The 13,146-nt window shown below is 41.8% G+C and overlaps 1 protein-coding gene across 2 annotated transcripts in view; it reads left to right on the plus strand.

Moving 5' to 3' along the window:
• Window positions 1-13,146, plus strand: part of DYNC2H1 (dynein cytoplasmic 2 heavy chain 1) — a 6,555,988-nt gene that overhangs the window by 3,517,510 nt on the left and 3,025,332 nt on the right. For both annotated transcript variants that reach the window (XM_044072582.1, XM_044072581.1), the window contains one exon: window positions 2,145-2,269. In XM_044072582.1, the coding sequence (XP_043928517.1) occupies window positions 2,145-2,269 (125 nt within the window). The remainder of the gene's footprint in view (window positions 1-2,144; window positions 2,270-13,146) is intronic.

Raw genomic sequence — 13,146 nt, forward strand, 5'->3', positions numbered from 1 at the left:
GTATAATAAGCTGGTTGCATGAGTGTGCACACCCTTAAACTAGTACTCCGTTGAAGGACCTTTAGATTTAATTACAGCATTCAGTCTTCTTGGGTAGGAGTCTATCAGCATGACACATCTTGACTTGGCAATATTTGCCCACTTTTCATTGCAAAAGTGCTACAAATCTGTCAGATTGCGAGGGCATCTTTTTTGCACAGCCCTCTTCAGGTCACCCCACAGATTTTCAGTTGGATTTAGGCCTGGGCCATTCCAAAACTTAAATTTTCTTCTGGTGAAGCCATTCTTTTGTTGATCTGGATGTATGCTTGGGGTCATTGTCATGTTGAAAGGTGAAATTCTTCTTCATATTCATCTTTCTAGCAGAAGCCTGAAGGTTTTGGGCCAAAAGTGACTGGTATTTGCAGCTGTTCGTAATTCCCTCCACCTTGACTAAAGCCGCAGTTCCCGCTGAAGAAAAGCAACCCTATAGCATGATACTGCCACCATCATGCTTCACAGGGGGTCTGTGTTAGATATTCAAACGCTTAAATGTTCAAATCTCTAAAGGTCGACCTTTAGAGTTTGAACATTTAAATGTTTGAATGGTAATACAAATCATATTAAAAGGAAAGAAAGAAAAGGGTTTAGGCAGGTGGGCAAGCCCTCCTGCACCCCCCATGTGGGTGGGCTGTGCCCCCATGCCCCCCATGCTACTTAAATATACCAACTCCGAGATCGCACTTCAGTGCACTACAATGCAGGAATGGAAAATTACCTATTCCCTACACTGTAGCGCAATCTCGAAGTTGATATATTTAAGTAGCAGGGTGTGGGGGTGCAGGGGGGCTTGCCCCCCTGCTTTATACCCTTTATTTATTTATTTTTTTTAATTTTTATTAATATTCAAGCACTTAACTATTCGATCTCTAAAGGTCGACCTTTGGAGATTCGAACATTTAAGCATTCGAATATCTAACCTAGACCCCTTCACGGTGGAGATGGTGTTCTTTTGGTGATGCAAAGTGTTGTTTTTGCGCCAAATGTACCTTTTGGAATTGTGGCCAAAAAGTTCAACCTTGGTCTCGTCATACCATAACATATTTTCCCACATGCTTTTGGGAGACTTGATGTATTATTTTGCAAATTTTAACCAGGCTTGGATATTTTTCTGTGTAAGAAAAGGCTTCCATCTTGCAATCCTACCCCAACGCCCAGACATATGGAGAATATGGGAGATTGTTGTCACATGTGGTACACAGCCAGTACTTGCCAGAAATTCCTGCAGCTCCTTCAGTGTTGGTGTAGGTCTCTTGACAGCCTCCTGACCAGTTTTCGTTTTGACTTTTCATCTATTTTGGAGGGATGTCCAGTTCTTTGCAACATCATTGTTGTCCCGTATTTTCGACACTTTTTGATAACTGTCTTCACTGCGTTCCATGGTATATCCAGTGCTGTGGAAATGTTTTGTACCCTTCTCCTGACAGATACCTGAGATCCCTTTGATGCTTTGTAAGCTCTCTGCGAACCATGGCTTTTGCTGTAGCAGGCAACTGAGTAAATGTTAGGAAAATCCTACTAGGACAGCTGAACTTTATTTGGGGTTAATCAGAGTCTCTTTAATTGATGGCAGATGTGTACCCAGGAAGACTGAATGCTGTAATTAAATCAAAAGGTGCTTCAACAAAGTATTAGCTTAAGGGTGTGCACACTTATGCAGCCAGCTTACTGTACGTTTTTTATTTTTTATATTTTTTCACCCTAACAGATTTGTTTTTTTTCAATTGAGTTGTACAGGTTATAGGTCACATTAAAGGTGGGAAAAGTTTTGAAATGATTTATTGTGGTCTCATTTTTTTCTATCACTAAAACCTGGCTTTTTAACAGGGGTGTGTAAACTTTTTATATCCACTGCATATTGAGTAGATTGTCTTGATTCCTGAAGAAGTAAATGAGAAGATTTTTTGTAGTGATAAGAATTTAGGAAACAGGAAAGAATGGAAAATGTCTGGTGTGGGGCAAAAACTCAGAACTATGATGTGCCCCATCCTCCGAGTTAAGCGTGATGCCTTCTATAACATTGCACTGCTATTATTGTTTGCTCTTTGTCCCTGTTTTACCTTTGACTATTTAAAAAAAAAGTTTTGTTTTTTTTTTCCATGCAGATTGTTTCTATGTGACTTGGGGAGCATCTCATGAAACAGTATTAGCCCCTGGACAGTCGTTACCACCACATGGAAAACCATTAGGTAGAATGAACTCTTCTGATCTCAGAGAAGTCATTCAAAAAGTAAGACACGTGCATTCTTTTAGTAGAATTTGGTTTATGCTTTATTCTTTAATGTAACATTCCTAAATGATTTGATGTTCTTCATATTGATCACTGCTGCAGTAGCCTTGGCTATATGGGTTATATCTTGCCAAGGATATAGCAGTTACCAAACTTCCACAGTGTTGCCCAAATTGTAAAGCAGCTTGAGTTGAGATGACTAAAAGACATGTCTGGGTGAGAATCCCTTCAGAGCTTTACTGCTGCTGAAGAGTATACTCCTCTGAGGCTTTTGAGGATTGACGGTGAACTTGTACTTTCCCTAGCTGATGAGTAAAATTTCCTTTATGGGGGGAAAAAAACTTCTATTCTCTTATTTTTTACTGATGATTTATTACTTTCCTCTTTAGAAAAGTTATTTTAAAGCTAGGAGTGTTGTGTTGTAACTGATTGTGTCAAGACTGTAACGTACGTAGAAACAAGTGCTCAGTTTAAATAATTTTTAAAGTAGTTGAGAAACCATTTTCTGTGGAGAAATTGTGTTTATTTTAAGGTTGTGGGTCTGCCGTAGTGTTTGACAGTGCTTTTTCCTCCCAAAAAAACAAAAAAAGCAAAAACAACTTTTGTGGACTGATATTTTTATTGGCATTAATGCTCATTTCCCAAGGATAGAGGCAGCATTTCCAACTTGACAATGGAACAGTTTATCACTCCTGTGTTCTGTGTCCTTCTTCCAGCCACAAAAAGAAAAAGTTAAGTAAACAGCCTTTGCCACCACAGCAGGCTAACAGTTTGCCTCAGCTGCAGGTGGGTGACTGCTGTGGCTATTTACTATGCCTCAGACCACTCCTCTTTAACCCCAGATACCTCTGGTGTAGCACCTAAAGCCACTGTGGATGGTGAGTTAGCTGCGGCTGTTTGGGTCCCTTCAGTGGGCAATGGTGGAACATTCTTGGTGGTCCTGGGAGAGGAAACATGAAGGGTTTCCCTGTGGTCGTGGAATGCTGTGCTCATCCTTAGGGAATCAGTGGCTGCCATTAGTAACACGGTTGACTCCATTTTTCTTGTCAAAATACACCCAAACGTGTATCTACTCCTCTTCAAATTTGTGTAGGTAGGAATAGTTTACTGGAACTGGTTCAGGTTTTGATTCAAGGTTGTTTATCATTCTTGTGGAGTGGTTTCTGATAAAAAAAAGAGGAACACTGCCTTTCATGAAGAAAGTCAAGATTCTGAATGTGAGAAGGAAGATGCAGGGACAGATTCAGGGTTTTGCCCTCAGATGTCTGATTCAAACTTAGAGGAGAGCTCACTTTCTGATTCTCACTGTGAAGGTTCTCTTTCACTGAGCCTATTGCTAGAATGCCCAAGTGTTTTCATTGGGGGAACACTAAGATTTCTCATTCCCTCAAAAATACTATGAGTTGTTACAGAAGGATTTTTCAGAACCTATGCACATTCCTCCTGTCCTGTTTGCTTTAGAGAATGTCTTACCTCCTACAGTTTTCCTGATAGTCAGCCAGTTGTCCCTAAAAAGGCAGATATGATGTATAAAGTTCCTTATTCCCAAACCTGACCAAGTAGCTATAGCCTTAGTTGACTCCTCTGCTGTTAAGCACCAAGTTAATTCCAATCGTACTCTTTCTAATAAGGGTGGGAAAGCTATTGCTGAGTATGGTAAAAAAGTGTATGCTTCTGCAACTTTGAATTTCAGGATTTTAAATTGTCAGGCTCATATGTTAACATTTATTCTGACATATTGTGAAAGTATGTAAAATGTTTTATCTACATTTTTTGTGAAGGCAAATCTGCTTTAAATAACTTAGTTTCTTCTTTGCAGAGATGAATATTCATTGTTTGCAGTGTGTGTATGACTCTGTTGATACTTCTTCTAGGGCTTTGACTACTGGTACAGTTATAAGGAGGTTTGGTTGGGTGCATTCTCAGAACCTTCCAGATGATAAAAATTAGATTTTAAATTCTCCCTTGGATAGAGATGAATGTTACGCCCCTCTGCTACAGGGTTGGTCAAAAAGTGTGTCGAAAGGGGTAACTCATCCAGGGAATCTCTAAGGCTGTTCAGCCCTCCATTTCCATATTGTCAAAAGGATTTTCTTCCCCCTCATTCACTTTTGCCAAAAAAAAAAAAAAAACAGGCTAAACTGTCTAAACAGAATTCAGGTAAACAGATATTTAAAAAGAAGTGGCAAGGAGATTCCAAAATGACATCTCAAGCCTCCCAAAACTGAGAACAGTCCATGTCTGAATGACTGTTCAGGAGACCTTGTGACCCCCTCCCACCCTGGCCTTTTTTCTCTTCCAGGAAGTCTGACTCTCCATTTTCTCTTTGGCAACAGACAGTTTCAGAAAATGCTTTCAGAAACTCCTTTATTAGGGTTACATATGGCTGCGGGAGAAAATTCATTATATCCAGGCAGTCATTCCTCATCCTGTGGATCAGACTGTTTTGTTTGCACTTGTTCTTCATCACATGCTGTCCCAAGGATTGATAGAACCAGTTCCTCCTTTCCAGGTGGGGAATAGGTTTTACTTGAGATGTTTCTAGTCCCAAAGAAAGAAAATGCTTGGAGACCAGTTTCCACTCTTTCTTTCCTAAACCTGAACAAACTAGTAAAGTAAAAAACAACTGACCAAGAACTTGATAAGCCACTGAAACAAGCCAAACCACGTCTTCTAGTATTAAGAAATGTTAATTAAGCAAATAAACATAAAATCAACTGCTTTTCATCCCTTCTTATGCTAGGACTTCATTAGATATAACAAAATAGTAGAACCACATTTAAATAGTACATGTGAATGGAATGAAGGCATTCTATTGGTTGGGTTACTCACACTAAAAAACACCCCTCCTCCAACTTATAGTTGCCATAATTCTAATTTAAAGTACTATTGTTAGTAAGTTACAAATTGCAAAAAATATATATAAAAGGTTATTTATAAGAAAATTATTTTAAAAAATATATATGTATATATATATATATATATATATATATATATATGTGTGTGTGTAAACATATATATGTTAAAAAATATATAGAAAAATAAACATAAACAAGCATCCTAAAATATATATATGTATATAATATATACTGTTTGTAAATCTATATATATTCTATTTTATCTTGACAAACTTTTCAGTTTTAAAATACATAAAATAGATGTTAGATCATTCAATCCTGGATAATGGCAAGCACCCACACGAAGTTGCCAAAGCAACTCTAATCTTTCAAGCAATAATGAAGATGGACCTCCCCTGCCATCTAGAGAGACCAGATCTATCACTCTAAATTTAAATTCATGGTGGGGGTAATCCCTAATGTGTCTTGCCAACTCGTTTTCATATATATTTCTGCTTATACAGTACAAATGTTCGTAGATGCATTCCAGCAACCTCCTGTTGGTCTTAAAATGTGGGACAATGGATACACTTGGCTAAATAGACCACCTGTTTGGTCTGACATTCAGTTTTGTACCTAGTACTAAATTGTCTCCCACCTACATCAAAGGTAGACCCAATGTCCATGTATCTACAAAAACGGCACATATTACACTTGAACATGCCCCTCCTAATAGCATATAGCCTCTTGTTTCCTTACAGGATTTGTTTTAAATTAGCCCCTTTTCTGTAGACAATCCTAGGAACTTAAGTTTCTCCCTTAACAGTATGTCATTAGTTATTAAGCTCCAATTCTTAGCTTTAATGGATCGTATACTTAAAGCATCCATACTGAACGTTAAAATGAAGTTATAGGGGTTAGGTATTACACTTCGTACAGATATATAAGTATCAGTAGTGGCCTCTATGTTCAAAATGGGCCTATAAGTCCCTGTACATCTCTTTAGTTGAACTTCATTAATCAACTCTAATAGCAAATTAGGGGGGTAACCCCTTTTTAAAAACATGTTCTTTAAAAATTCACACTCACTTAAGAAGTCATCCCCTCTCGTAATCATACGGGCCGCTCTAACCAACTGGCCGTTTATGACAGATCTTTTTTGTGGAAGGGGGTGGCAACTTGAAAAGTATTGAAATAAGTCTCCTTTCTGAAACTTTTAGCTACATAACATCTGTTCAATCTATCGTTTAACAGGTCTACATCTAGTTATGCTATTCTCTCTTGGGAAAAAGTATATGTAAATTTAAGGAATGCAGTAGTGGAATTAAAGTAAGTGAACATTTCTTGTGCTTTAATTAAATCTCCTTCTAATAGGATGAAAATATCATCCAAAAACTGTGTATAATATTGTATGTTTCTAGACATTATTTTTTATTATTCAAAACAAATTCCCTCTCCCAGTATGCCATAACTAGGTTGGCGAAGGTGGCCCCACAAGGTGACCCCATAGCTACGCCAACCTTTTGGAGATGCAACTTTGTGACTTTCAGTAACAAATTCTAAGATAAAATAATATCTAGTATTTCTTCCGCTATATTCATTTCTTTCTGTGATGCTCCATTAACTCGCATTGTTGCTACCACCTACTCAATACCTTCTCCATGAGGTATGGAGGAATAAAGATCTTTTACATCTACTGTAAAGAAATTATTTTCTTCACTAAATGTGATTTTATTTAAATTATCCAAAAAAGACCAAGAGTCCTTGCATATTTTTCTTTTCAAGAACCACATATTTTTTCATAATATTATCTGTACATGCATATGTGATGCTATTTCTAGCATCAACTAAGGGGCACATGGGGGGTCTTCAAGGCTCTTATGGATCTTCGGGATTCCGAACAAAATTGGTATCCTAGGGGCTGGCATGATTAAATAGTTGTAAAGTTCTACATCAGTTTTAGATTCTATGAACATGTCATTAATAAAAGACTTAATTCTAGAATGAGCAACATTCATTTAGTTCCTGGTTACTTCATCATAAGTATCATTGGTAATAACCTTCATCATCCTGTCAATGTAGTCTTCCATGTTCATGATTGCCAACCCACCCCCTTTATCTGGCTGCAAAATTCTAACTGTGGGTTCTTTCAGGAGTTCGAGCATACTTTTGTCTTCCTTGCTAATATTATAACCATTCCTCTTTTGCTGTTCATTCTGCTGTAAAGTATTACGAATATCTAGCTCACAAATTTGCTCATATAGAGCAATCACAGGATGTAGTGGGGGATGATAAAAAGTGGGGATATGGTATTCACTTCTAACATTATTTTGCTGACCTAACAAAACTGTGAGGTTTAATTTTCTCATGGATAGTTTCAAATCAGTTAATGTCTTTGCAATGTCCGCTCGTGTTGTAGGCTTAAAAGTATAGCCTCATGACAGTAATTCCACTAACTCAGGAGCAATATCATTCTCTGAATAATTAAATATTTTAAAGTCCAAAGTGGAATTTAAAATTAACTTACAGTTCAAAACCGGAGTTTGGTCAGCATCTTGCATAAGAATAATTAATTCTTCCTGTTCTTGTTCTGTGATTTCCGCCCCTGCCGAGGAGTATGATTTAGAGCTCTGTTCTGAAACCAGACCTCCTGGTGTTCCATGGGGGTCTCCCCATATTGGGAACTCTATTACTACTAATATAAACACCTCTAATCCTGTAGTGCCAGAATCGAGTGTTACAGCACAAGTAACAAGTGAGAGAGCTACAAATAGCGGTGGTTCCAGCACACTTGTTATCGGAGACAAAGTTAGACAACAGGGAAATAATAAATCACTTGGGCTTATTGGGACTCCTGAATTTGGTAGTTGGATCGAGAGACCCTTTTCCTTTGAGGAAATACACCTTGAAAGTACACAGGAGCTCTTGGCTAGTGGAGGGTATGGATTTGTCTATGAGACTGCAACAATTCGACCAGAAGTTGGTGAAGCTGAGAAAGCTACAACTGGAAATCGCTTACTTTCGGGAATGTATTCGTTTGACAATCATTCAGAAAGGTTTAAGGTCTTGGCAGTATCCTACAGGGTTTGCCGAGTGTTGCCCTTTTCATGTGGATCTTGTGAAACTGTTTGATCAGCACAGCTTTGAATTACTTGAGCATATGTGTAAGCACTACCAGGAATGCCATGAATCTCCTCATAGGGAAATGAGTATATTAGACAATGACATCAAGATAGATCCAGATTTTCAGAGGTACCGCTTTGAGTACGAGCGGATCTATAATAGTATAGATCAATATTTGGTTAAGTTAAAAGCAACCACATCTAAAAAACTACATCATAACAGCAAGGATTACAGCCAGGGAACAGCTTATCCCAAACCGCCATCCTCTCAAGGTAACTACTTAATTGGATCAGAGAGGAGAATGGGCGGGGCAGTGAATAATGGGCCAGAAACAGAACAACCCACAATCAACAATAACAACGGAGCAACAATGGCAGATGCAGTTCGAAGGAGTGAACGCATTGCTTCTAATAACACAAGTTTAACCTGGGGGCTACGAAACCATAAGAATAATACAAATTCTCAGAACAGAGCTCTAAGTCATACTCCTCGGCAGGGGTGGAAATCACAGAACAAGAACAGGAAGAATGAATTATTCCTATGGAATCCCCCGAGTCCATCACTACAGACACTGACTTAGATGAAGGAGAAGGTTCCATCAGGTCACCTCTTGAAGACGTCTCCTTCAGAGAAATTATGGAGATCCTCCACCAGAGGGGAGGTTGGTCAGCCCCGAAACCTTCTGGGGATGAGTCAGTGTTCCTGGAGGCCTTTGGCACGGGCCCACCTACTTCCTGGGTGTCCCCGCCAGCAGACCCCTTGGTGAACTTCATCACCACAAGGGCATGGAAGGAGCCTGACACTGTAGAGCCCATCCCCAAATGCCCTGACAAGATTTTATCTCCCCCTTCCGACAGACAACCTTGATCGAAAGGAGCCCCAGTTGATGCTATGTTGGTTGCAGCGGCCACAAAGAAGGAACTAGCACAGGAGAGTTCCTCAGTCCACCTTCCAGACAAGGAGTCCAGGTCAGTGGATAGGTTTGGGAAGCGCGTCTATTCCTCAGTGACCTTTTCAGTCCATGCACTGAATTATTTGGCACATGTGATCTGGCTTCAGCGAGACCTTGCTTCGGAATTCACTGAGTCGCCCCTAGAGTCTTTATCACCGCAGGACAGACAGTTGTTCTCAGCGAAAATGTCTACTCTGAAGTCAGTCTCAAACACGTCGATGTGACTCCTTTCCCATGCCAAGGAAGGAGCAACTAGGGCAGATGGGACAGGCATAGCCATAAGGCGTCATGCCTGGCTCAGATTGTGTCAGTTTGTGGACCCTTTCAAGGCATCGTTTATCAACGCTTCCTACGACGGTTCTTCCCTTTTTGGGAAGACAGTACGTGACACACTTGTCCAGAGCGAAAAGGACGGGAAGACTTTGTCTGCCATTGGGATCTGCTTCTCTAACCCTCAGCAGTCCTTCTCTAGTAATCAAAAAGGGCTGAAGAAGATGTGGTTCTGAAAATATCAGTTTTCCCGGGATTCTCAGGACAACTATTCCCCCAGAGGCAGAGGGGGACAGGATTGACACCGACCCAGAGGTAGAGGGGGTCCCAGGAATTTTGGGTCTAGGGAACCTTTTTCTGGTAGACCCGGTCAACAGCCCTGAGGGGTTGCCTGACTGTCCTACTCTGGAGGCAGTCGGGGGAAGATTGTCCTTACACCCAGCGGCATGAGAGTCCATTACAACAGATCGCTGGGTTTTACAGATAATATCCAGAGGTTACTCTATCCCATTTGATGCCCCTCCAAATATTCCAAAATACCTCCCGGATGTTCCACCCGCTCACAGGGAGGCCGCAGCTCTAGAGGTTTCAAAGCTGCTTTTCAAGTGAGCCTTCGAACAGGTCCCCCCCCGATCAGTCCGGATCAGGCATCTACTCAAGGTTCTTTTTGGTGCCAAAAAAGATGGGGGACCTCAGGCCCTTTCTAGACCTGTCAACATTAAACCTGTCTGTAGCCAAACAGAAATTCCGGATGGTCACCCTACACTCCATTCTACCTTATCTCCGAGAGTGCGACTGGATGTGCTCGTTAGACCTTCAGGATGCTTACTACCATATCAAAATACACAGAAGCTCCAGGAGGTTTCTGCGCTTTCGGCTGGGAGCCAGTCATTTTCAGTTCAGAGCCCTACCTTTGGTCTCACCACAGCCCCCAGGGTGTTCACCAAGGTAATGGCAGTTGTAGTGGCTCACCTGAGGCTTCAGGGTATTCAGGTGTTTCCATACCTGGAAGACTTGTTCTTCACTGCACCCAACAAGCATCACCTGTGTCTGGCCCAAGATTAGTTCATTAGTTTGGCAGATCTACTGTGAACTACAGTCAATGTTCAGAAATCCCAATTGCAACCAGTACAAGTTCTACATTTCATTGGGGCATGGCTAGACACTTTGCAGATGAAGGTATTCTTAACACCAGACAGGATCTTACACCTCAGGTGCCACATAGCTCAGATAGCGAACTCCAAGTCTCCAAAGGCGAGCGAGGTTCTCCAGGCTCTGGGCTCCATGGCTGCCGCCATATCGGTTCTCCCTTGTGCGTGCCTTCACATGCGGGTTCTTCAATGGACTCTGGCTGTTCAGTGGTCTTGGCTAGACCTGCCCATGGAATTTCCGATCAGGATCAGTCACGTCTGCAGGTTGTCTCTTCTTTGGTGGTTAAGTTCACCAGAGATATCAGAAAGACTCCCCTTCGCGTCATCTCCAGTCCAAGCCACAGTGACCACAGACGCCTCCCAACTCAGGTGGAGGTGACACTGTTTGGGAAGGACAGTCCAAGGCATGCGGTCCCAGTCAGAGACTAAGTTGCACATAAATGTTCTAGAGATGAGGGCAGTGCTTTTAGTGCTGGAAGCCTTTCACACTGTCCTTCCTCTCTGATTGCAATTCAGTCAGACAGCATGTTGGTTGTCTGGTATATCAACAAGCAGGGGGGAACAAGATCCTACCCCCTATGTCGCGAGACCATGAGAGTGTGGGAATGGGCGATCTCCACTGGTCAGTTTCTGATAGCAGCGCACATCCCGGGGTGCTCCAACATTTTAGCGGACAGATTGAGTCGGGCCATTGTGATGCCGTACGAGTGGTCTCTGAAACAGTCAGTAGCGGAGGAGATCTTCCTTGCATGGGGTCAGCCTTGCTGCGATCTTTTCGCATCTCCTTCCAATGCAAAGTGCAGCGAGTTCTTCGCTCTGATTCCCTCACCAGGGGAAGTCCCCAGAGACGCTGTAGTCCATGCTTGGCCCCCCAGGCTTCTGTATGCTTATCCACCATTGCCACTCAATCCGAAGTTTCTTCAGAAAGCTTGCCGACTGTGGTGCAGAGTGATCCTCATTGTCCCGTTGGTTCCCATTCCTTTGGTCTCATCTCTTAGCTCCCCCGTGGGCTCTGGATCCCTGCATGAATCTAATCTCCCATCCGTCAGGGGCCCGTCTGCCTGATCTGGTAGCCTCAAGCTGACAACCTGCTTGCTCCAGTTCCGTTAATTGCCAGGACTCCCGGTCTTTCATCCCTTGTAAAATCCATTCTGGTGGCTTCTCTTAAAGACTCCACTAGGAAAATTTATTGCAGTAAATGGAAGCGCTTTTCCATTTGGGCCTCACAGAGAAAACTAGATCCCTTTACAGCCCCTGTTCCAGCGGTGTTGGATTTCCTGTCTGGCATCTTTCAGCGAGGAGCTAGTTCCTCCACAGCGAAAGTACAATTGGCAACCATTTCCAGTTTTCACGTTGGTGAAGACAACCTTGCCTTAGCCTCCTCTAGGCTGTGTAAGGCTTTTCTTAAAGGTACTTTTCTGTTACGTCCACCTGTCAAGGATTCAGTGCCTCATTGGGACCTTACTTTTGTTTTACAGGCATTGGTGGCTCCTCCTTTCGAACCTGCAGCTTCGGTGGACTTGACTTTTTTGACCTGGAAGACCGCTTTCCTAGTCGCCATTACATCTGTTAGGAGGGTTACTGAGCTTCAAGCTCTGTCTGCCATTCATCCTTATTTGGTCTTCTACAAGGATAGGGTCTCTCTCTGTACTAATAATTCCTTCTTACCCAAAGTGGCATCTGAAGCAAACATAAACCAGTCCAATAATCTGCCTGTTTTCTTTCCTAACTTCCAAAATAAAGGTGAATACAAACTCCATTTGTTAGATGTTCATAGACAGCTTCGTTTTTATCTTCATAGAACGAAGTCTTTCCTTAAGACTGACCAATTGTTTGTTTCCTTTTCCAAAGCATTTATGGGAAAAGCTATTTCTAAAGTTTCTTTGGCCAGATGGATCACTCTTTGTATTTCACATGCCTACAAAGCAAAAGGTTTATCTCCTCCTGGCATTGTTAAGGCTCACTCTACCAGGTCCATGGCGACTTCTGCTGCTTTTTGGTCTAGGGTGCCTTTGGACGATATTTGTGCAGCAGCGACCTGGGCCAATTCACATACCTTCATTTCCCATTACAAATTACATCTGATTTCGAGGGGTAGAGCATCCTTTGGCTCTGCGGTGCTCAGGAATATCCTTCCATAAGGGCTTCCCAGGTTCGGAGTAGCTGGGGACTCTGTCCCACAGGTTGCAGATAAAATGAAGTTAACTACTTCAGATAAAGAAGTTATGTACTCACCAAAACATTCCATCTGAGTAGTTCTACTTCATTTTTTTGCAACATTCCCTCCCTCCGTCCCCCAGACCTTGTCCTGTCTTTTCAGGTTTGGTTCATTGGACTGAGTTGCTTATGTTTTTAGTTGCAGCAAACTCTCTATCGGAGGGAAGATGGGAGATGGTAGGGCATTATGGGTAAGGGGAGGAGGTCGGAGCTTGGAGCAGATGCTAGAAAAAAAGTTGCCGGCTCAGCTCCGATACGGATCCGTATACCCACAAGTTGCAGAAAAATGAAGTATAACTACTCAGGTGGAACGTTATGGTGAGTACA

This window comes from Protopterus annectens, chromosome 5.part0 (assembly GCF_019279795.1).
Source record: "Protopterus annectens isolate FY-2018-M chromosome 5.part0, PAN1.0, whole genome shotgun sequence".
NCBI lineage: Eukaryota > Metazoa > Chordata > Ceratodontiformes > Protopteridae > Protopterus > Protopterus annectens.